General features: G+C 51.0%; 10 protein-coding genes across 10 annotated transcripts; 3 read left to right on the forward strand and 7 right to left on the reverse strand.

Moving 5' to 3' along the window:
- Positions 1-431: 431 nt before the first annotated feature.
- On the forward strand, positions 432-1,655 carry LDX57_003958 (uncharacterized protein; the record flags this gene model as incomplete). The annotated part of the gene is made up of 1 exon (XM_046085606.1): positions 432-1,655. One exon carries the CDS (start codon positions 432-434, stop codon positions 1,653-1,655), a length of 1,224 nt encoding a protein of 407 aa, XP_045941569.1.
- Positions 1,656-2,025: 370 nt separating this feature from the next.
- On the reverse strand, positions 2,026-4,107 carry LDX57_003959 (uncharacterized protein; the record flags this gene model as incomplete). Its single annotated transcript, XM_046085607.1, has 1 exon — positions 2,026-4,107. The coding sequence occupies one exon, from the start codon at positions 4,105-4,107 to the stop codon at positions 2,026-2,028; it is 2,082 nt and encodes a 693-aa protein (XP_045941570.1).
- A 580-nt stretch (positions 4,108-4,687) lies between these two features.
- LDX57_003960 (dual specificity protein phosphatase family protein) lies at positions 4,688-5,641 on the reverse strand (the record flags this gene model as incomplete). The annotated part of the gene is made up of 1 exon (XM_046085608.1): positions 4,688-5,641. One exon carries the CDS (start codon positions 5,639-5,641, stop codon positions 4,688-4,690), a length of 954 nt encoding a protein of 317 aa, XP_045941571.1.
- A 1,993-nt stretch (positions 5,642-7,634) lies between these two features.
- Positions 7,635-8,168, reverse strand: LDX57_003961 (uncharacterized protein; the record flags this gene model as incomplete). The annotated part of the gene is made up of 1 exon (XM_046085609.1): positions 7,635-8,168. The coding sequence occupies one exon, from the start codon at positions 8,166-8,168 to the stop codon at positions 7,635-7,637; it is 534 nt and encodes a 177-aa protein (XP_045941572.1).
- Positions 8,169-8,241: 73 nt separating this feature from the next.
- LDX57_003962 (uncharacterized protein) lies at positions 8,242-8,508 on the reverse strand (the record flags this gene model as incomplete). The annotated part of the gene is made up of 1 exon (XM_046085610.1): positions 8,242-8,508. One exon carries the CDS (start codon positions 8,506-8,508, stop codon positions 8,242-8,244), a length of 267 nt encoding a protein of 88 aa, XP_045941573.1.
- A 6,112-nt stretch (positions 8,509-14,620) lies between these two features.
- Positions 14,621-14,842, reverse strand: NAM7_1 (putative regulator of nonsense transcripts; the record flags this gene model as incomplete). Its single annotated transcript, XM_046085611.1, has 1 exon — positions 14,621-14,842. One exon carries the CDS (start codon positions 14,840-14,842, stop codon positions 14,621-14,623), a length of 222 nt encoding a protein of 73 aa, XP_045941574.1.
- A 612-nt stretch (positions 14,843-15,454) lies between these two features.
- Positions 15,455-16,427, forward strand: IMP4 (snoRNA-binding rRNA-processing protein IMP4; the record flags this gene model as incomplete). Its single annotated transcript, XM_046085612.1, has 2 exons — positions 15,455-15,460; positions 15,534-16,427. 2 exons carry the CDS (start codon positions 15,455-15,457, stop codon positions 16,425-16,427), a joined length of 900 nt encoding a protein of 299 aa, XP_045941575.1.
- Positions 16,428-16,873: 446 nt separating this feature from the next.
- On the reverse strand, positions 16,874-18,095 carry LDX57_003965 (BRCT domain protein; the record flags this gene model as incomplete). Its single annotated transcript, XM_046085613.1, has 5 exons — positions 16,874-17,290; positions 17,385-17,482; positions 17,538-17,597; positions 17,653-17,853; positions 17,921-18,095. The coding sequence occupies 5 exons, from the start codon at positions 18,093-18,095 to the stop codon at positions 16,874-16,876; spliced, it is 951 nt and encodes a 316-aa protein (XP_045941576.1).
- A 391-nt stretch (positions 18,096-18,486) lies between these two features.
- TRP3_1 (bifunctional anthranilate synthase/indole-3-glycerol-phosphate synthase) lies at positions 18,487-20,778 on the reverse strand (the record flags this gene model as incomplete). The annotated part of the gene is made up of 1 exon (XM_046085614.1): positions 18,487-20,778. The coding sequence occupies one exon, from the start codon at positions 20,776-20,778 to the stop codon at positions 18,487-18,489; it is 2,292 nt and encodes a 763-aa protein (XP_045941577.1).
- A 644-nt stretch (positions 20,779-21,422) lies between these two features.
- Positions 21,423-22,357, forward strand: LDX57_003967 (uncharacterized protein; the record flags this gene model as incomplete). The annotated part of the gene is made up of 2 exons (XM_046085615.1): positions 21,423-21,431; positions 21,524-22,357. 2 exons carry the CDS (start codon positions 21,423-21,425, stop codon positions 22,355-22,357), a joined length of 843 nt encoding a protein of 280 aa, XP_045941578.1.
- Positions 22,358-22,418: the final 61 nt, after the last annotated feature.

The raw sequence follows: 22,418 nt of genomic DNA on the forward strand, positions 1-22,418 counted from the left end.
CATATATTGGCAGTCCATCATCCGATTGACTTTGGAAGTGTAGCAGGGATTGCCTCGAAGTTTCCAGCTTATTCGAAACCTTGCTCTCCAGATCCGGTCACAGATGACGCGCTGGCCAAATTCAAGCTTAACCCGACCACTGCTTGTAAAGACTTGGATTTACCCCAGGACGGATCTCACTGGTCGCTGGGTGAAACTCAGCCTTGTATGCCGCTGACTTTCTCCATAATGGTCTACGTTTTTCTTGCAGGCCGAGAGAATGCATGAAATTGTCGCCTTCTAGGTCGTTATCCTAAGAAATGGCACTCGCCCAGAGATGGGTACAAATAAGGTCCAAAACCAACTTCCCAGAGACCGGGTTCTCTTCCATCAACCAAAATAAAAGGACCATTCCAGATACGTCCTAGTTGAATGGCAGGACAAAGCGCACAATGACCGCTCATCAATTCTTATCGAACAGTCTATTCGACTGTTTCGACTTCCACAACATCGAGCATATCGACCCTAAAAGCCGCCGAGGAATCGCCAATCGCCTTCAACTCGTGCACCTCTGGTTTCTCAATGCAGTCGACTACGAACACCGAGTCGAGTACGATGCTGCCTTACGCACAAGTCTCCGCCAATGGGCCGAAGAAGAGATCCGTCCGCTCGTGCAAACCGACGAAGACGGGTTCACGGGGCTGATTGATTTCTCCGCCGAGGTATCTGAGTACTTCTATCCACTCGCGTCACACGACACCAAAGTGAAAGCGGCGATGGGGTGCGTAGCGGCGTTCACCATCGACGACGCGTCGCTGGACTCGAGCGTCAAGGACATGGAGGACTTTGCGCTGAACATCTGGAAAGGCTCGCCGCCGAAGAACAAATGGTGTGCGATGTTCAGTCGCTTCCTGAAGGTCTATGCTGAGTACTTCAGTGCTCATGATCCTTGGGCCGGCAATCTGGGGGCCGTGGCCTGGTCGAATTACGTCGGGGCATGTACGATGGAAGATCGAATGACCCAGGCCTTGCCGTTCCACCTAGCAGATCATCCCTTGCCAAAGAACACAAAATATACCCCCGGTGGTGGTGGCAGCTGCAGTGTAAACTGCGCTGAGCAATTCCCTGGATACCTGCGCGAGCAAACAGGATTCCCGGCAACATGCTTACCAGCCCTTTTCAGAGTCTCGGACGAGCGAGAAGTCCCCGTCCGATATTGGATCTCTGCCATCCCGCACCTGAACCGATTCATCTGCACGGTGAACGACCTGCTCAGCTGCTCGAAGGAGACCCTGGCAGGTGAAAACGACAACTACGTGTCGCTGATGACGCGGGCAAAACGACAAGGGGGCGCGAAATCGCGATTCGGGGCATCCGGAGGACTGTGGACGTTCCGGGATACCCTCTATGATTTACTGCAACTGAAAGTGGACACGATATTTTCTCTCGACAAGGCTTTCGTAGACTGTGCGGAGGAATTCGCTCGGAGGAGAGAGGTGAATGGACTGGCGAATGATCATGGGGAGCCGGAGGAGAAGGAGGACACTGAGAACATGCAGCTGGCGGCAGATCGGTGGATCGCCTTCATACATGGCACCATTGCTTACTATCTCAATTGTCGACGGTACGATTTGGGGTCTCTTGTAGCTATATGGCAATGGTCTAAGGGGCACTGATAGTTTAGTTGATACGGTTGATACCTTTGAATAAATTGTAATATATCGAATACTTTCGGCCAGATATCATAATGACCTTACGGGGAAGGAAGAGTATTAGTTGGTCATTCTTCTTGACATTGCTCATGATACATATTGCTAATTCCGTTGAACCTGATCAAAATTCATTCTTTTAGATCCATGTTAACCTCCCGAAAATCAAACTCCCGGCCCATGACACCTTCAATACAGATGAAAAACAGCAGGAAAAGGAATACATGAAAAGGAACGAAGGTTTTCAAGAGAGTGAATCATAATTTCGTTAGACGTGGATTATGTACTAAGAAGCACCGACTGCACGATTGAGCGACTTGATACGATTCTGACTGGATCAGCTCGAAGAGCATGGGACAAGTACCATTTCGTCCAATTCCATATCATCTTCGTCTTCACTTCCTTCCCAATGATCATCGTTCGTTAGTTCTTCGCCCTCAGAATCCTGTGAAGCATGTGTAAGGGGAACATCTGAAGTAGGAGGCGTGATTGTCATGCTATCAGTCTCTTCCCTCGCATCTTCTTCAACCGGGGCAGGAGAAACTGTTCGCGACATCTGCCCATCGTTGCACGGAAGTAATCCCCTGTGGGTTGTCGCGGGATGGAATCCGTCTAAGTCTATGATGGACGGGCTTCTCAGGTTTCTTGTGGCTGTCGGCTGGAACTCAGGTACGGAACCCTGCTCTGGCTGAGCAATAGGATGTATCTCTGTTCTCGCATCAGTCTGTGGGACGGGCGGTCGCTGCTCGTTACTGCCATGATCAGTCCTGGTTATCTCATTTCGCAAACCAGATGTGGTTCCCTCTAGCCTCCTCCGACGGGGTCTAGTAGCAGTGTTCGCCAGGTTCTGATTAGGCCCAGCAGACAGATAAGACCAACATCCACCCATGGCCCGTCGAACGGGCTCCTCCGGTCCAGTCGGAGGGGTTCTTTGTCTTGGGGCATGGACTGGGCAGGAGGGTACCTCATGAGTATCAGCAGCGCCCTCCACTGGCGGGATGGGACCCTGAAAGATGCGGTCCTCCGGAGGGGTTTGACGAGCCAATCTTGTCGGGTCGACTGCCTGGGGCTCCGCGGTAGATTCAATTTGTGCAGCGCGCTGCATTCCAATATCCTGGCTAACAAGTCCGTTAGGCCGAGGAGACTGCGCGGACCTCTGACTCGGGGCATTTATCCAACTGGTTACAGTATTGACGACGCCGCTTCGATGTCGGGTTCTGTCCACTGGTCTGGCAGAGGTTGATGCCCCGAAACCGTTGATATCATTAATTAGCGATACCTTGGAAGCTGTTGGCACGGTAGCTTTATTCGAGGCAGTCGCGTTGTTCCTAGCAGGAAAGGTCCCTGGCTTCAAACCACTTATGTCAATGCCAGTTGGCTTCAAATTCCACTTCAGAGTTGTTGGCTTTGAATTACCAGGACCAGACTCGTCTCCATCGGGACCCTCGACGACAGGAATAGTATTGCACCATTCCCCAACAAGCTTGACGCTCAACCCTCGTTGTCTTAGGAATCTCTTGGCCACGGCGATCTCGTCGGAATTGCACATGAAGAAGTTACCATCGGACTCTCTCTGCTGCTCCTGTATATCGCGGCGTGCTTGACGGCGAGTCTTACCAAACAACGCCCAAATCGAATGCCAGTCACGATCACGGTTCGGAAGACTATTGTCGATCCGCATCAAGGCCCTCAGCCGTTCCTCTTGCATCTTTTCCAGCTGTTCGTCCTCGTAGTCCAATTGCTTGTCACGCTCGCTCCACGCTTCTCGAAGATCCACTTGATCTCTGACGCTAAGTCCCAGCATAATGCATGCGCGTGACCATGGGTTTGACTGAAGAAGATTGCTGACGATCTCAACTCTGAGAGACACGGGTAGATCGCACCATTGGGGTTCTGGAAATTCGGGAACAGACTGAGGCTTGGTCAGCAATGAGCTTGCACCTATTTGGAGACCATTGTCAGGGCCAAGAGAGACCCCAGTGGAGTTACTGACCACGGAAGGTCCACCGTCAAGCCCATCATCAATCTCATCTCCATCGCTATCCTGCATATCAAGGTAATCCATGTGCGATGGACTACAGCCTGCATTGGCCATCAACTCCATATTTCTTACATAGATCGGGTTCAAGGGACCATTGCTAGCTTTGAGATTCTCAATCTCAGTAAACGTGAAATCTTCAAAGTCCATCTCCTCCTCAGAAATATCCTCGCAGCTGTCGAAGCTATCGGCGTTCGATTCAGGTGAGCGTGAGTTGTCCAGAGTAGGGAATGCAGCGGATGGTAGATTGGGGTTGAACTCGATGATAGGCGGCCTTTCTATGGATTTTGGAGTTCGACGTAAGTTTACCTCAGAGTAAGTAGATACATACTCCTCAGAGTACAGCCGTTTGGGCGGACGGATAGTGCTGCGAAGCTTCATTGTGATCGATCGCACAGGGATTCGCGTATGGAAGTTTGTAACAAATGAGACATAATCACAATAGAAACTAAGAGATGCAGTATATAAATACCCTTTTCTGGCAATTATGTGGCGGTGGATCTAGCGGAAGAACCCCTTCTGAAGGACAGTGAAAGAAGGGGAGTTGAGAGTGAAGGCGTCTGTCAAGTGAGATAAAGGCGCTTGCCTGTTTGGGGACGAAGGCATCAAGGCCAGCACACACCAGCACGGGTACTTGCTGATCTGGAGTAAGGAACGAAGAAAACATTGTCCAGTAAACATAACAATCTGTCTAGAGGAAGAATGAGCGTTGAACTGCGCAGGAAGACCGGATAGTTCCTTTAAAAGCCAGGTATTCCATTGGTACGCGCCTGAGGATCCCGTATCACTTTTTTGTAATGAAGAAGAAAGGAGAAGCTAGTTGACACCCGAACAGAGAAGAAAACAATCCAGATTCTAGCAAATGTTTCCAGTGTCGTCATCAGCAGAAATCAAACATAGACCTCTAGCCCGAACGCTCCCAAACGCCATGCTATACGCCAACAAAACATTCAAATTATTCCTAACGATCCTGGAAAGGAGCTGTACCTCGACGGTCCGGAACGATGCCTTCGTGGTCATCCATATCCATACTGTCTTCCATGTCGTTGGAGTCCTCCAAGTCCCTTTTCTTGTTATTGGTAGTCGCCAGAGTTGCCAGGCCCGGATTCGCCGATGCCGTTCTCCTGGATTTTTCGACATCTCTTTTGGCGTCGAGGATAGATTCGAACGATAACAGTATATGCTTCAACGGTTCGTCCAGGTCGATGCAGAAACGCTGCAACTGAACAATCTGCAAGGCCTGGGCGAAATCCACACTTAACATCACCATCAGGTACGCGATCAACACGAGAGCGGAATGACCATTGCCAGTCTCACAGAACAAGAGGACCTTGCGACGCGACGAGTTGTGGCATTGCGCATTTGCCGGAGTAGAAACATGATCGTTGATCAGCCGTATCGCACGGGGCAACGCCGTGATGAGCTCTTGGATATTCACCGTATCCACTGCGGACGTTTCGATGCCCAATTCCATAGCGGCCTTCTCGCCGGAGACCAGCCGCGCATGTGCCAGTCGCTGATCTCGAATCGCAAGAAGCAGAGTAAACCCCTCTTTGTCGAGCCAGATCCGATCTTTCAAGCATGCCCACGGACCCAGATAAAGGAACGGTAGAATCATTTGAGCTTCCCGACGCATGTGGTATTTCCAGTCGTTCATGCGTGGCGGCAGTCTAAACATGTCCGAATCAACCCTCTCAAAGAAGCCTGACGGAACGAAATCACCCTCCGGGTAACAATGGGAGTCTGCGTTGACGTTCTCGAGCTGAGCACAGGACTCGTGATCGGCAGCTGGCATAGAGAAACAGTTGACCCGTTGCATTCTCGTGGCGCCGGCAGCATACTGATGGGTGCGTACATAGTGAGAACTTGGCTGTTGAGACATTGGAGCCTCAGTGCAACGCGAAGGAAGTGCCATTTTGTAGACAGTCCTTGAGGAAAGGCTCGATTGCAAACGATGTAAGAAGCGCAGTTTGCCAAGAGTTTGGTTGATCTTGAACTTGGGGAAGATAAGAGGCAGTAGGAAGGAAAGTGGTTTATTTAAACTTCGCAGGTGGTCATGATGATTGCAAATGACGGTGTAAGCATTCACTTCATAGACAAAGAACTGCGACAGATCAATGGTGATTTGTGCACCGCATAACGCTTCAATCCGGCCGGCCTTGTTGCGTGTGAAACAAAAGAACAAAGGAGCAGAGAAAGGCTTGTTGCTTTCTACTTTCTCTTTCTCTCCGGCTCATTCGCCAACGTGATTTCCTTTTCAAGGCACCAACCAGCCAACCAGGCAGTCAGGCAACCAGGCAGGAGGCACAGCATGTGCGGCTGAGTCATCCAAAAACATTGTTTGTGTTCACAATTCCCCATTCGGTTAATTATCACATGACAGCATCACGGGGCCAGGCCACCAGGCCACCAGGCTGGAAGGCTTGCGGTCAATCCAACACTCCCCCGTATGGAACAAGAGGCCCAACGTGAGACGGGCGACTCGCCATGACACTGACTCAGATGTATCACTATGAGTCATGAACTGTCACACACGACATGGTCTGTGTGCTTAGTTGGGCTCTTGCAGCCTTGATAGGCTGCTCTCGGTAGGTGACACGGCGCTTATTTTGATGAAATCTACTAACAGCAATTCAGGATCTACCCTTCTTAGTCAAGGGCCTCAGTAGAGCCGTCTAGAGCTCACGCGCCGCAGGCAAGGGGGTGGGGGAGGAGGCAGAAAGCCCGCACAAGATAGGGTCTCAGGGCCGCTTAGTGAATAGCCGGCTGCCAGTCTTCGCCTCCTTTCTGTACGGCTGTTGCTCTGGGCGAAAGGGTGACGTGGGCCTTGTCGGTGGCAATAGAATTTCATGAGATGTTCCATCTGCTTCCAAACAAGCCTATGGGATTGGGTCTATACGTTTCACCTACCATGGGTATTCATGTATGGCTGTACTTTCAGGCGCCAGGCACGATACTCGATTCCCGGCCAGCGAATCCAGCGCCGTAAATGGGGTGTCGCAGCACTCTCATCGGGCTATCTCTCAGGGCGAATATTTGGATTGTATGGGGCCGTCGAGACCAGTCTACTTACTCGGCAGCATTATGAGACTCTTGAGATTCTAACAACCAAGAAAACCGCGCTACCAGTTCCGGACTACAGTGCAGGTCTAGGAAATGCTCTTTCATACGGTGTAGAAGCTGGAAGCGATTCGTCATACAAAGTGCAAGTTGACGTCCGCAGGGACTCTGCGTAGTATAGGCAAATTGTCCAAATAAACATTCGCCACGCGGCAATCTACTTGGCCTAGAACAAAAACATGCCAGAAGAAGTTCATTCATATGCAATACATTTCCCGTTAGAATTAGAAATACAATCTTATGCTTAAAAAGACTAGACATCCGAGAGTTTACACAACGTATTCGCCACCTTATAGCGACGCATTAAAGCATGAAAAGTAGGGATGAGGGTAAAGATGATAACCACAAGGAGAGGCTGCAGAAAGAAGGAAAGGGAAGGAGAAAAAGGTAGGGAAAACGCCTGGGTATATTTCAGGTAATAGAAGGGTAAGCAAAGAGACCATGAAAAAAGAAAAAAAAGGAAAACGAAAATAAACACCATTCGGGTGTTATCGACCTCAAGTAAACGCCATACTCTTCAGCGCTGCCCTGCAAATCCATGCGTCCTCAGATGTAGACCGATCCATATAACCTCCCATTGATGTTGTAGCAATGAATGCAAGCCCCAGGGCCCGGACTTTGCATGTGAAAACGCCCTCAGAATGCAAAACATAACATGACAAAAGAAAAAGAGTATAAAAAAGCAGAAGATAGGAAAGCAGGTGAGAAAGCTCAAGCAACATAACAAAGCCGCACTCATGATGGTAACAAAAAGATAGAGAGAAGAGAAGATAATATACCGAGCAACGCTATCCCTGTGCTGGGGCAGTCTGAGGGATGGCTTGCTGCAATCCGGAAACGATCCTTTCCAATTCCTCCAAGCGGCGGTCCTTCTCTTGGGCCTCGCGACGCAGTCTTTTGAGCTCATTGCGCAGATCCACACCATCTTGCTCCTCTTCTCCCTCGTCATCCTCGGGCAAGTCAACGGTCGGGTCTTCATCATCAATGGAATCGCGTTTCCTTTTGATGGAAGGAGGAGCCGGGGGAAGAGAAGCCGTGCCATCGAGCTCGGACGTGGGGACAATAGGGAGATCAGACACATGGCCATTTTCGGGATGCATGTGGCGACGGCGCAAATGCTCCTTCAAGTTTTCTTGACGCGTAAAACCATTACCCGTACTGCGATTGCAGTCGGTGTAGGGACACATCAGCGGTTTCTTGGCGTTGATGTTCTTCTTATGCACCTCGCGCTGGTGTCTCAGCAGCCCGCCTGAATAGGTGAACCCCTGGATCTTATCGCATCCGGGCTCGAGGCATTTGTAGGGACGATCGTGCTTGTCCATGTGTTTACTAAAGGTGGCGTTAGAAACTTTGCGCGTATTCCGGGGGGTGAGATGGGGAATGAAGAGGATGCACTCACTTCCATTCACAGGGACGACGAAACGTGGGAGGGGCCTGATGGCACTCGTGGTGGTCGCAATAGATTTGGCCGGCAGCGTTCTTGGGCGGATCGCGCGCGCGTCTCACCGACAGTCGCGGACGAGCCCCTTCCATGAAGTTGGGGGAGAGTTGATCGGTCATCTTAGGAGCGGGAGAGAGAGATTCTTGAGCTGCGACGAGAACAGATGTAGGTCCGCCGGGACCTTCGCTTCGTGGACTAGGGTAATCAGAACCGTCACCCATATCGCAGTAACAACCCCGCCGTCAATTGCAATGAGGCGGGTTCCTGGGAATAGGAATGACGCGCAAAAACTGAAAATTCAGGCGACGTCTTCCTCAGTAGCAAGCGAACTGCGCAGCAAAAAAAGAGATCAGCTAGGGAAAGACGGGCGTTGAGGCAGCGTGGACGGTCGCGTCGAGTCAGCCACCGAAAGAGTGTAGGTTCCTTACTTGGAATACGGGGGGTGCCGAATTTTTAAGGAAACAAGGCATTAAGGCGCCAGGTGACTAATGACTCGGTCTTGGCACGCCACTCGGTTATGTAATCAGGGCGAAACTCGGTGGCGGTATACGGTGTAGGTACAGGTAGGCCGGTCGGTGGAGTCCGGAATACCTAGGGATCATAAACAACAATCATAAAGCGGTCGTGACGATGGCACCGTGGTCTGACCGACGGAGACGCGCCGTAGTATTTGTAGGCGCTGGATCACCACACTAAGGCGGCGAATGCCTGTAGATCTACTGGGCAGTGACCAAACAGGTAGTGTTGGCGCTAGGTATTGAGTAATGGGGAATTTGACGCGCTTTTTAGGCCTCGACTAGGAATGAGTCATTGTGGCCGAGGAGATGATATCAGGCAACCAGATAGCTGGAATGAGATTAGGTAGCGGGAGTATAAGATCAACGGAAGAGGGCAGGGCAGAGAAGGCAGAGAGGCAGGGCAGAGCTGATGAGTTGACAGCCTGAATTGTCAGGACCCAACAGGTGGATGCCAGAAACGGCAGCCGCCACGCCTCATGACTGCCCGCCAATCACCAGCCGCGCACGTGGCCCGGGCGTGGTTCCTCAGCCACACCGCCTAATTCGGACATTATTCTCTAGATATTCACGACTGAGTACACAGTAGAAATTCGTCATATAAATATAAATAATTATAATTATATTCCTACTATTGGTTTGATTCTGTTCTATCTACAACATATCCTTTTTTCTATCCTCCATCACCGTTGGTCTGCAGCTGCCAGGCCACGTCGGAACGGAGTATGTACTCGGTGGATGGGTGCCTAAGGTACCCAATTGCCGCCGTCCTCGGGAAGCGGTGACCAACGCTTCTCGCCCAATCGACCGCCGATTGTCCCCTCCGCCTGGAACAGGCAACATGTCAGTCGCATTGGGATCCAATTCCATCCCTCCAGCTCACGGCAGAGGCTAAGATCAAGCAAGGAGTTGGGACATCTCATCAGTCAACCTCATCTTCAGACCCACCCTCGTCGATGGATGAGATTGGCACGTCAGTGACTAGAAGCCTTGGAGAACTATCCGTGATTGGGCGAAGACCACGAAGCGTTCTACTCCCTACACATCGTGCGTCACTTTGCTGGATCGTGCTATGGGTGCTCTTGGATTGGGCGATCTTGCAGATCGGATTGAAATGCCAAGGAGGTCTGGTTGTTCGTCTGATTTGTCTGTAGTACACCGTACGTAGAGGTGGTTGGTTCTATGTTGCTTTGCAGATTTGTTTTCATTCTCATCGTGAGATACCTGGGTTCTCTTTGATTGTTTCACCTTAGCGGTAATCATGCCCAAAGTAGGGTTGGCTCAAAAAATCAAACGTGCTGGAGCTATAGATAACCTACATATACCCCCCCACAATGTAAAGATAGAAACCCCATCCAACCCTAAGCGACGAGCGCCAATCCACTCACTCGCCGTTCTTCACACTTAAACCAAGTTGTCATAGAGTATAAACGAGCCCCCTGCCCGGTAATCAAGATGGTCGATCATGCGGACGGGGTGGCGCAGCCCTGCAATATCACATTCGGCGGGGACTCCAGGTATTATCAAGCCAATAATAGAAAGTAGGCGTCAATGCTGGTTGCTGACAGGGTGGCTGAGGCCTTGATCCTGTCAGTTTCACCACGCATTAAAGTTGTCAGGCCAAGCTAGACGACGCACGCATGTTCGTTGGACCCTGAGATTGATCTATATATAACCGTTTATCCTCAATTCCTAGTTGCCAAGGATGCGAGAATTCTAGCTGCCTACTGTACGTCGAGCATACGTACCACTTCATGGAAATGGTCTGAAGGAAGAATGACCGGCTGAGCTTAAACGTCGCGGATTGATCGGCGGAGTTGCATGGCTTCTACGAACACGTACGTCATGACTTCGGCTTTCCCGATAGGATGGCATTGAGAAAGAATGACTATAGTTGGATTTGTTGCGAAAGCATGACGGCAGTAATAACGTGAGGCTGTATCAAACGGTTCCTCGTTCCTAGAAGGCCGAGGACTTGAACAGGGCTTCTTGACAGAAATGAGGCATAGCACACATTGACTGCCAAGACCGATTTAATTCTAGCAGTCCCGCATCGCCATAAGAGTGCCGCAAACAAAGCAAAAGGATTCAATTGAGTCGTGACAAGCATAAACAAGCAAAGTAAGAGGGCAAGAACCATTTGATAATACCTTTGGCGATGAGCTCATTCTCATCCACTTCCGCGGAAATCCTGGATCTGGCCGCAGCCTGGGGATATCGAGAGATGAGTGCAGACGCAAGCTGGATGGGGTGCGCCGGGAATCATCCCTCAGATTCAGTGCTGACTTCACCAGTAATGGCCCTTACCGATACAGCAAACAGGGCGTATGTGCTGGAAGGTTGTGACCCCTCCCGCAGCGTTCCACGGACATCAGATCCCTGCTAATAAATACCGAAAGCGGTCACATTCCCAATGAATACTTGCCCCCAGACTGTTGTGTGAATACCAACGGAAATTTGTTGATATCGATAAAATGCACCGCGGAAGAAATTAAGTGAAGAGCACCTTCCATTCCCCACCTATGATTGAGATGTTGCTCTCGCCGACGCTGCCCTAAAATGCACAGTTGTCAGGCCAAACAAAACCTCTTGACAGACTGTACAGACTCTCAAGACATCGAGCCATTCTTGAATGGTCCAATAGTTCCGCGAACAGCTGTCTCCCTAGTCACGGGAATGGCAGCAAGCATGCTTGTAATGCCAGTCTATTTGGCAGGCCGTAACGGGAATCAAATCAGTCGTAATTCCCCCCAACCTGACTTGCAAAAGCAGTGGAAACACTGCGTGTATCGTCGTCATCGTGAATTTGACCGGGAACGCCACGCGTGACACGAATACTTGCAGAACTTCCCCCGAAGATGCTGCCGTTGTCAGGGACACCGGCTTTGTAAGGCTCGCGTGCTCCAGATTCCACGTAGCGCTTCAGCCGATCGGACTGACTGAGACTGGGCTGCTTGCTCATGTCGTGGATGCTCAATCCAGCGAGGCTCACACCGCCCTGATCCACGCTTCTGCCATCAATAACGCTTCCGGTGACATCAGACTCGGTAGCTGCGATAGATTCGCCGGCGACACTGGGCGCTCCTTTTCCTCTGTTACCATTAGCCCGACGAGCACCAGGGAGAGCAGGCCAAGAGTCAGCGAAGTTCTGGAACATGGGAGGATAGCCCGAGGGAATGCCGACACCACCAAGCGCCGAGGAGTGGACCGAAGACACGTCGTCAGGAATGTAGCCAATCACAGACCCAGTGTCATGGAATTCATTGCGATGGCCGTTTCTTCCATTCATGGCCCCATTGGTGGCATTGGAGGCGTGGTTGTAGGCCATTTGGAAACGCTGGGGTCCTCGGTAAGCCTGTTTGGGTCGACTGAACTGAATCAAGGATTCCTGTAGGTTTGACAGAGGACCTTCCACCAAGCAGTGGCGTTCTTTGAAGTGCTGTAGGAGACAGTTCCACAGAGGATGTTTGGAGAGCACCTTCGGGTTTCCAAGGATTGCCAATCCGTATTTGGCTCGGGTAAGTGCAACGTTGAGACGACGCGGGTCACTCAAGAAACCAATGCCCTGGTGATCGTTGGATCGCACACAGGAAAGAATGATGAAGTCTTTCTCTCTGCCCTGGAAGGCATCGACTGAAGCGACTTCAATTTCCTTGTAGTGCTCCTTCTTGAAGGTACCATTGGCCTGCATGGAGCTGACAATATAGCTGCGCTGACCTTCATAGGGGGTGATTATACCGATATCTTGAGGTTGAACGCCAGCCTTGAAAAAGCGAGTGACGATCTTCTCCACGTTAGTTGCTTCAGTACGGTTGAGGTACGATGTACCCGAGGCCGAAATCTCCTCATTTCCGAGGTTAGACCAAAACATCATAGGGTTGTCGGCAATGGGCCACGGGAAATCAACGTCCCGGCGAAGACGCTCGATGGAAGAAATACCGTTCTGCAGAGAACCCTCGTAGAACATATTGGACGGGAACTCAGATAGACATGGGTGCATACGATACTGAACGTTCAACCGAATAGGAGAGCACCCTAGAATGACAAGACGCTCGAAGAGAGATTGGTTGAGACCAGCCTTGGCCGCTTTCTTGTTCATGATAACGGGACCAAGCTGCTGGTGATCACCAACGAGTACGACTTGCTTGCAGCCCAAGACCAATGGGATCATGCACTCAGGCTCGGCAGACTGCGTAGACTCATCAATCAAAACAGTACGGAATTTGAGCTTAGCAAGACGAGGGTCACCAGCACCAACGCAGGTGCAGCAGATGACATCGGCATTGTTCAATATCTCGCGCTCCGCCGAGCGGGTGAGTTGTTTCAAGCGCTTTTCATCCTGACTCGACAATTCGCCAAGTTCAGATTTAAGCTGATTCAGTTTAACAAGTTCGATGTTGGTGTCATTAAGGCGAACTTGTTCGTGCAAAGACAAGAAGCCCACGGGAGACTCCACATCCTCTCGCGACTTCGCGGTCACACGCACCGTTTTAAGGCCTGTTCGGTGGATACGTTCGCAAAGTTGATCAACCGCAACGTTAGAGGGAGCGCAGACCAACACCTGACCGCCGTTAAGCTTGGCGAGATGGTAGATGATAGTAGCTGAAGTGACAGTTTTTCCAGTTCCAGGTGGACCTTGAATCAAACTCAGAGGCCTCTGCAAGACACTTTTGACCGCATTGATCTGACTGCCGTTAAGTTCGGGAAGCCCAGGAACACTGAACTTCTTGGGCATCTGTGTCTTCATCGGTGCAGCGGCGACCTCGTGTCCAAGAAGACGATGGAAGATATAGCCCGAAACACTCAACTCATCGACAGCAAACGTTTTCATGGCGAGTTGCATACGATCGAAGGATGTCGATTTCCAGACATAATCTGCAGTGAAATTGTGCGTGCATTCCGTTGGCACTGATTTGTGGTCACCCTTTGCCCGCAACTCAATGGTCACCTCGTCGGATTGGTTGTTCGGGATCTTGATAACGTAGCCAACACCTTCCCACTTGGGGCGCAGTTCCCCAGTATACTTGAGGCGCATTTCGTCACCCACAGCTAGCTTGACATCTCCAAGTTCAAGTTTCGGCAGGATAAAGCTGGCTAGATGCTTGTTGTTTAGACCGAGGTCCCACCGCACGATCAGGCCATCCTGGGATTGCGATTCCTTCAATTTACGGTCGTAGTCGGCTTCGATCTTGACCAGCGGTCCAAAAATGTTCTGATACTGGAAAGCGTCGTCATATCGTAGGAGAACGGGGGCGGGTTCGTCATCCACAGCCGTGGCCTTCTCGAGGTCCGAAAATGTCGCTTGTGAGTTCTCTTTCCACATCTCCTCCAACTTGGCAATCAACTGCGGGCTGAGGTGACGGGCACGTAGCTGTTCTTGGTCCGAAGGAGCGCCCACGAGCCACGGCAAGAACGAGCGATCTTCAATCAAGGGCTGCCAGCGTGAAGTATCCCAATTCATATCCTTGGACGAAGGCATGGCGGCACAGGGTTGACGACATAGTAGCACGACGACCGTATCGGACTTGGCAGGAATGAAACCAAGAAGGAACACATTCTTGGTACCGCAGTTGTAACATTCTAATATCGTATCTCCGAGAGACGAGGCCGGGTGGAGTTGTACTTCTTTGTGTCGAGCTCGGACAAGGTGGTTGACGATGTGGGAGGAGGAAGTATTGCCACGAGCACTGCAGAACCACTTGCTACATGACAGACATTTGACCACACTGCTGGCATTGTGGATCCCACAGTACCTTCACGTTGATGCCGATAAGCGGGAGAACCAAGCCGGCCGCGTGGGCCTCGAAGTTGGGGGGACTTACGCGCATGCATGTGGGGGAAGCTCCTTCTCTTCATCAACATTCCCTGGTGTCTTCGCATCCCCTGCGACCTGGGCACTGGTTGTGCTTTCAGCGTCATCATCGCCATTATCAGACCCTTCGTCGTCATCATCATGTCTGCGCGGGCGGGGACCTCCGCTCATACTGAGAGTGGTCTCTTCCAGATCTGCAGTCGTAACATCATCATTGATAGCGGCCATGATTGCCCTGAATTCCGATATTTCCACAGATTGCCAGCTAATTCACGTCCGCGTTGTTGGCGACTGGAAAGGCTCGAGAAATGGATGATTGTGAACAGCACGAAGGGACAGGACGGCTGCAAACCGAGAATATAAACGGAAAGTCGCTCAAGGAAAAGGAATGTAAAGGACACGCGAGTCGCGCCGTCCAGTTGTAAAAGAGGGCCTGCTTTCCTCGATGACCCGGCGTGCCACAGCAGAGGGGCAAAAGGAATGAGTGACTAAGGTCAAAGTCAGTGGCGGATTCACTTCAATGGGAAGGCGTTCGAGGGTAGGGATTCTGACATAACCAGTCAATATAACAATCCGCGCGATTCACTCCGTCGCTATAGCACCTAGTGAAAGTGAGCGGGTTCCTCCTGGATGGCAGGATGTTGCAGTCCACACAACAGGGTGACGGAAAGCTGATTTGCGATCGGCTCACCTTTTATCGGACCCTTCGCCGCCAATTCCCACACAGCTCCGGCGGACCCGGCGGACCACTTGCGCAGTCAAAAAAAGTTGCCCGCCTTTTTTTTTGTCGGCGAGCCTCGACATTTCTTCAGCCAGAACACTTGAACTCCCCCAGAAAACATGCTTGTACGTTCGTGTTGATTCTTATTGATTTTTCGGTTTTTATTGACCGTCGTCAATCTTACTGACTTTCTTATAGCGCCGTCAAGCCCGTGAACGTCGAGACTATCTCTATCGGAGAGCTCTGCTTCTCCGCGATGCCTCTATCGCCGAAAAACGAGCCCAGCTGAAGGCTTCGTTAGCCTCCGGAAAACCGCTTGATCCCTCCATCGCAGACGATAAACAACTGCGCGAAGACTTCAAATACGATGAATCATTAAACCCCGAGGATAGGCAGAACAAGGAGTCGGACCTGTTGGATCTGGATGATGAATACGCCCTCACCTCCGGGATTGTCGATCCTCGCCCTATCGTCACTACTTCTCGCTCTCCTTCCGTTCGTCTGGGCGCATTTGCCAAGGAAATCCGTCTGCTTCTTCCTACCTCCATTCGCCTGAACCGTGGAAACCTCGTTCTCCCCGACCTCATGTCCAGCGCAAATGCCGCGGCACTGACCGACATGATTCTTCTTCACGAGCATCGTGGAACTCCCACTGCCATGACCATCTCGCATCTTCCTCATGGACCGACCGCTAGCTTTTCCTTGCACAACGTCGTTCTTCGTGCCGACATCCCCAACTCCGCCCGTGGAACCGTCTCAGAAAGCTACCCTCATCTGGTCTTCGAAGGGTTCAAAACGAAATTGGGTGCTCGCGTTGTCCAAATCCTCAAGCATCTCTTCCCTCCTCGTGAGGGCGGAAAGATCGGCAACCGTGTCGTCAGCTTCGTCAACAAGGAGGATAGTATTGAGGTGCGACACCATGTTTTTGTCAAGACAGGGTATCGGGACGTTGAGTTGGCGGAAGTCGGGCCGCGGATGACAATGAGACTCTTCGAGATCCGAGGAGGATCGCTAGAGAAGGGCTCTAGCGGCGATGTTGAATGGGCTCTTACGCAATACACCCGGACCAGCAAGAAGAAGGATTACCTTTAAACGGCTCTATATCCTGGACGACTGTCTCCCCGGTTTGGCGGCAGTGTGTAAGATATCTTACGATGGCAAAAGAAAAAAAAAGTCCCTTGGCGCATGAGGTGTTATGTGGTGATATAAAAGGCTAGCATTTGGCAGTTTCACGTTCCTGTTCATATTATAGTATACCCATATGGAAGAAATGGAACTTTGATGGTTCTACTTGTTTATTCTTCAGAGAATGTCCCGGTGCTGCGATGTCGTATTGGATCTGGCAACTAATTCATATTCAATCCCTGAGCAAGCAGTCAATTGTCCTCAACCTCTGAATGAGTAAACGTTTCGTTTCGCACTAACCAAACCCCCAAACCTGAGCAAATGCATTAAAGACCATGTCCCACGTCATGAAAATCTCTTCATTCGAACCGAACTCGCAAATCCAATACGATCGTCTAAAGAAATTACTAGCATCAAGCATTCCCATCCTCGCCCTCGACCAGTTCATCTAAGACCTCGGTCTGCGATTCTGCGTCCTCCTCTCTGTCGTCTGCACCATTGTCTGAAGCGGATACCGTTGGCTCCGCAACAGCTCGAGGCGGTTCCCGTAGGAAATTCGAAATGATGCTATTGTTTTGCTCACAGTGGAACCAGCCCCCGGAGATTGGGAGGACATTGCCGTCGTCGTCTCGTTTGCGTTCGGGTGCCACTCCGTCCAATCGATTTGCCCATTTCTTGCCAGTTTGTTCCTCGAAAAATTGCTCGAACGCCGACATGGCGTCTTGTAGGGTGCTTCCAATCGGTGCCTTGAGCTCAGTTGTTGATTTACCGGTTCGCGTGTATTTGACATGGGTAGCGTAGGTGTTTGGGTTGCCGGTGAGCTCGAAGATCTATATATCGTGAGCATCAGGGTTGGAGGGAGAACAGAGGTATGTTCATGGAGACCATTGTAAAGAAGAATGGGATCAAGAAGATTCAAAGTACCTTGAGCTGGTATTTCTCGCGAGTCGCCTGGATTGTCGGGCAAGTGAGCACCTCGTTGTAAGTCACACCCTTGTTGTCCGTATAGAGGTGATAGTCAGCTATTGCCCATGAATTAGCCCCATCTTCCAAGCCACTCTGGAGATCGAAGCATACTTGCAGCAGCGCCTTTCTTAATGGTCCCAAACCTAGCCGTAAATGGGTCTTTCGACTTCACTTCACACAATATTAGCATTTGTTCTTTCTAGAAAAGTGGAAAGTGGTACCATACTAGTTCGTTTTGCCTTCACCTTTGTTTGTCGCTTCGGAACCTTCTTAGCCTTTGCTTCAGCGCTGGCTTTCTTCTCATTCTTAAAAATGGTTTCCAAAAGATATGGCCCTTCGCGCTTGGGAGCTCGGCTCTTGGACAACAGTGAATCCTCGAGCCAATCGTAGGAAACGATCTTGACTTTGAAGCGCTTGGCCTTTCGCACTACTCGCAAGAATATCAATTAGTACAATTCATTTCGCTGAGCCCTGGACAAAGACAGCCTTCATACCGATTTCGACGTTCTTCTTGAATGCCTCCATTGTGGTGACAAGATGAGTGACATCCTGGCTGACGTTCTTCGAATATTGCCCTCCGTGTGCTTTTACCCACTGGGGAATTTTGTCCCCGTCGCCACCGAAATGGCCGAAAGAGCACACGTGAACTTTCTTGAACGGGTCCTTCATGGTGGTTGAGGACAAATATGAGTGTCGATAACGAATGAAGATGGTAGTGAGGTGGAAGGCAAGTAAGTTGATCGAGAGTGAGATGAGGAAAGAGAGCAAGGAGACGGTAACAGTTAAAGAGGAAGAAAGAGTATATAGAAGCCTACACAGGGATTCCCGAAAGGTGATGTGAATATGATTATCTTTCTGATGATTTGTGAAGCCCGAAATACATGAGACGAATAAGATCGGCTCAAGCCGTTGAATGCAACCCGAAAGTACGTGATCTATCTAAAGTGATCAAAAAGCAAGTTTGCAGTAACGATTATAAAACTCAAGAAATACCATCGTGGATGCGTAGCGATGCGTTAATTTCGGAAGATGTGACACCTCATATTTCAGAATGTCATGATTAGAGTTGAAGACTTTTCACTGCTTGCACGAAAGCACGGATTTTGCTGGGATCCTGCGCGCCATCGGATTCGACGCCAGAACTGACATCCACTCCAACAACCTTACGTCCAGATTCACCCAGTTTCTTGAGTGTGCTAGCCACATTGGTGGGATCCAAACCCCCGGCAAGGATGACACGCAGACCCTTATCACCTTCCAGGGTCTGTTGAACTCGCGACTGGTCGAGCAATTCACCCGATCCTCCTGCTCCAGAGTCCAGCAGAGGCAGGCTGTGGTAAGCCCTCCTTGCAATCCCAGGTTCATCGAGAGCAAATTTGCGAATGACGGGAACTGGTATTAACCTAGCCCACTCAAGCGGTTCGGAACCGTGAAGTTGAACAACGTCAAGGTCCAACTTCTGCTGCTGAGCTAAGACATATGACAGCGGCTGATCTTGGAATACACCCACGAGCAAGGCTCGATGAGGGTGACGTAGGGTTTTTGCAGAATAATCAAAGAAGTCAATGGATGTCGCACTTGATACTCCTTCGGAGGCGGTCGTCTGATGAGTAGCAGTGCGCAGGGTCGACTTGACTACTCGCGAAATACCCAAGGCAACGTCATCCGGAACAAGCCGCTTTCGCCCTTGAACTTGGATGATTCCAATCAGATCTGCCCCAGCCTCGATTGCAGCTCGTGCACCCTCTTCGCTTCGCGTACCGCAGATTTTCACTAGCGGCGAGTACTGTGTCGTAGGGGCTTCTTCCGTGCTTCCTCCCAGCAAGTTCGAAACAAAAGCAGAAGTGTCCGGTGCCCGCATGAGAGCCTCGCCGACAAGAATAGCCCTGACGCCTTCCTTCTGGTACGCCTCTACATCCTTGGGCCCGGAAATACCACTCAGAGCGCACACAATAGTGCTCTCAGGTACCTGGTCCATCAGTCGGCTTGTGGTACCCAAGTCAACCTCGAAGCTAGTAAGATCTCTGTTGTTGACACCAATGACCTGAGAGCCAAGATCGACCGCAATCTTCATCTCTTCAGGGGTGTTGACTTCAACGAGAGGTTCCATCCCAAGGCTCTTGGAGTAGTTGTATAGTCTGGTGAGCAGCTCAACGTCGAGCATTTTCACAATGAGCAAAACAGTATCAGCACCAGCGAGGCGTGCTTCCAAAATCTGATATTCGTCGAAAACAAACTCTTTCCGCAGCACTGCGGGTCGGTTCGTGAGCCCTTCTAGACTTTGGCGGACGGCACGCAAGTCGTCAATGCTGCCTTTGAACCATTCCGGTTCTGTGAGGACGGAGATGACGCTGGCCCCCGCCTTCGCATATTGCCGAGCCTGTGCAGGCGCACATGCAGTTTCAGCTATCATGCCCTTGGAAGGAGAAGCACGCTTGATTTCAGCCATGAGAGATAGCGGATAAGATGATTGCCTCAACCTGGCAGGGAACGGGACTTGCGGGGGCGCGATGTTGAGGTCATAAGCAGCTTGCAGATCCGCCGGGCGTTGAGAAGGGATGGTCTTTTGGATGGCAACAGCGGCTTTCCGATGGTCATAAATCTTATCGAGGATAGACACCTTCTTGTCGGTCTTCGGGGTGCCGACCAGACCCGTGCCGTTGCCGCCGGAGGGCTTCCCATTTCCTTCCCAAGTGCCCGCGGTCAGAGAAAGAAAGTTTCTGAACATTGTCCGACCGTGTTCCGTAAGGATACTCTCGGGATGGAACTGAACGCCTTCCACAGCCAGCTGCTTGTGTCGAACTCCCATGATGACAGTTTTGCCACTGTTATCGCGCAGATCGGCGGAGGACGTGACTTCTAGGCAGTCCGGAACGGTCGCATGCGTTCCAGCCAGCGAGTGATATCTAGTTATGTTCAGAGATGCGGGCAGCCCTTCGTAAACCCCTCTGCTGTCATGCTTCAACTCCGAAGTCTTGCCATGCAGAATCTCGCCGGTCACGTCAACCTTTCCACCAAAGGAAAAGATGATGCATTGCTGACCCATGCACACACCAAACACAGGAATCTTTCCGCTGAAATGTTGAATGGCAGCGTTGCTTATGCCGGCATCAGACTCGGGATGACCGGGACCGGGGCTGATGACCAAATGAGTCGGCTTTTTGGCGATCAATTCTTCCAGGGAGATTTCGTCATTGCGGAAGACCTTTACCGTGGCACCCTCGAGGACCAGGTACTGGTAGACATTCCAGGTGAAGGAGTCGTAGTTATCGATGAGGATGACATTCGAGGCGCTGGCCCGCTGCGCAGCCCTGGTGGGATGGTGGGGGGAATGGTCAACAAGATCCGACATGGCTAAGTCTGGGAAAAGGAAGAAGGCAAAATAGCATTTGTTAGTCTTCAAGGTTGAGGGATGATCAAGAGAGCAATAGCCGAGGAGATAAATACCTGGTCCCAGGGGGGTTGGGCAGAGGAGGGAGAGAAGGGGTAACACAACCTGCCGTCGACAGCTGCATGCAGTGAGTGACTCAGGCTCCAAATGCGAGGGGGGCGTCCGCGCTGCCTTCCCAATCGGGGCGACAAGTCAAACGCTGCAAAATCAGCTCACCGCCTCCGAGTAGCTAAACCCAGATAGGCAATCATTGTTGACCTCCGGGGAAAAAGCGCTCCTTGAATATTCTTGAGTTCCCGCCTGAGCTCCAACGTGCTGTTCCGTCCTTCTCGCAACTCCAATTGCGACTTCTTTCATCTTCGGTCCTCGCTAGGTCCTCTCCGCCCGATTCTTCGAGGATCTAGAATGATATAGCTGGTCCCCCAATGGCTCCCTCTCCGGACGCCTATTTTCCGTCCCTGGACAAGTGCTTCTCCGGGGACGTTCAGCTTTTGTACGCGCATCTGCTTCTCTGACTGTGTCCGTGGCTAATGCTTCTTTTCTCCGTCTGTTTAGATCTTGGAAGGGAGCTTTTCTCTACACCTCTCACCCGGAAGATGTCGTCGATGACACGGGTAAGCTCCACGCATTTCTATCGCGCCCGGAAAGCATTCAGCTTCTCTCGAATTGTTTAAATCTATTCCCCTCTCCGTCTGCAACGTCCAAGACCGATTTCGAATCGAAAACGGCCGCGATACATGCCGAAACGTCTGCGCAAGCATCGTACAACTTAAAGGAAATCAAAGACGACGCTCTATGGCTCAGCCAGAAAGCTGGCATCGACGAGACCAGTGCACTTCGAATCGCAGTCCTGGAATGGCAAAACCGCCCTGCTACGCGATTACTTTCGGGGTTTGCGGAGGAGGAAACCTCAAGCTTGCAAGGCGCGACGGGCGCCGAAAACTTTCGCGTGTCGCTGGCGGGGCCCAGTTTCGCTGAGGTTTTAAACCCAAATGCTGGTTCTAAGAATGACGCCTCCCTTTTCGAGTCGACCGAGAACCGCCGCTTACGACTGAGCAATATTTATCTACTGGAAAGGGGCCATATCGTCAAAACTGCCAGAAAACTTCTCGCCATTCTGCTAAACGACAAAACCAATGGCATGTTTACAGAGCAAGCTCAGGACGAGCGGAGTGCTCAGTTATGCCAACTGGCAGAGACTGTTTTCGAAAGCAAACTCTCCGGAGAAGGTTGGCGTACTTTTGTTCAGGCATGCATCAAGGCCATCCGAGATCGACTTACTGCTCTAGAGGGTGATGGCGGTTGGTTGGGACTTGCTGAGAGCAACGAAGCTACAGAAGACATGTGGAGGACAACCCTTGTTGAAGAAACGCTGCATATCCTGCAGATCTTGTTCCTGCTGCTGCAGTCATCCACCGAAATCCCTGCGGGAGAGCTTCAGGTGTCTTGGCTTCAACTAATGAAGGATTATAGCTTTTTGGAGCCTCTTCAAGTCGTAAGTTTTGCTCCCCAAGTTTCTCTTCACCCTGCCATAGGCTGACCCGGAAAAGCCATGCAAAAATCCCATAGAAGTCCTGCTACCGCTCCAGGGCTTTGTATGT

This window comes from Aspergillus melleus (assembly GCF_016097325.1).
Source record: "Aspergillus melleus strain CBS 546.65 chromosome Unknown contig2, whole genome shotgun sequence".
NCBI lineage: Eukaryota > Fungi > Ascomycota > Eurotiomycetes > Eurotiales > Aspergillaceae > Aspergillus > Aspergillus melleus.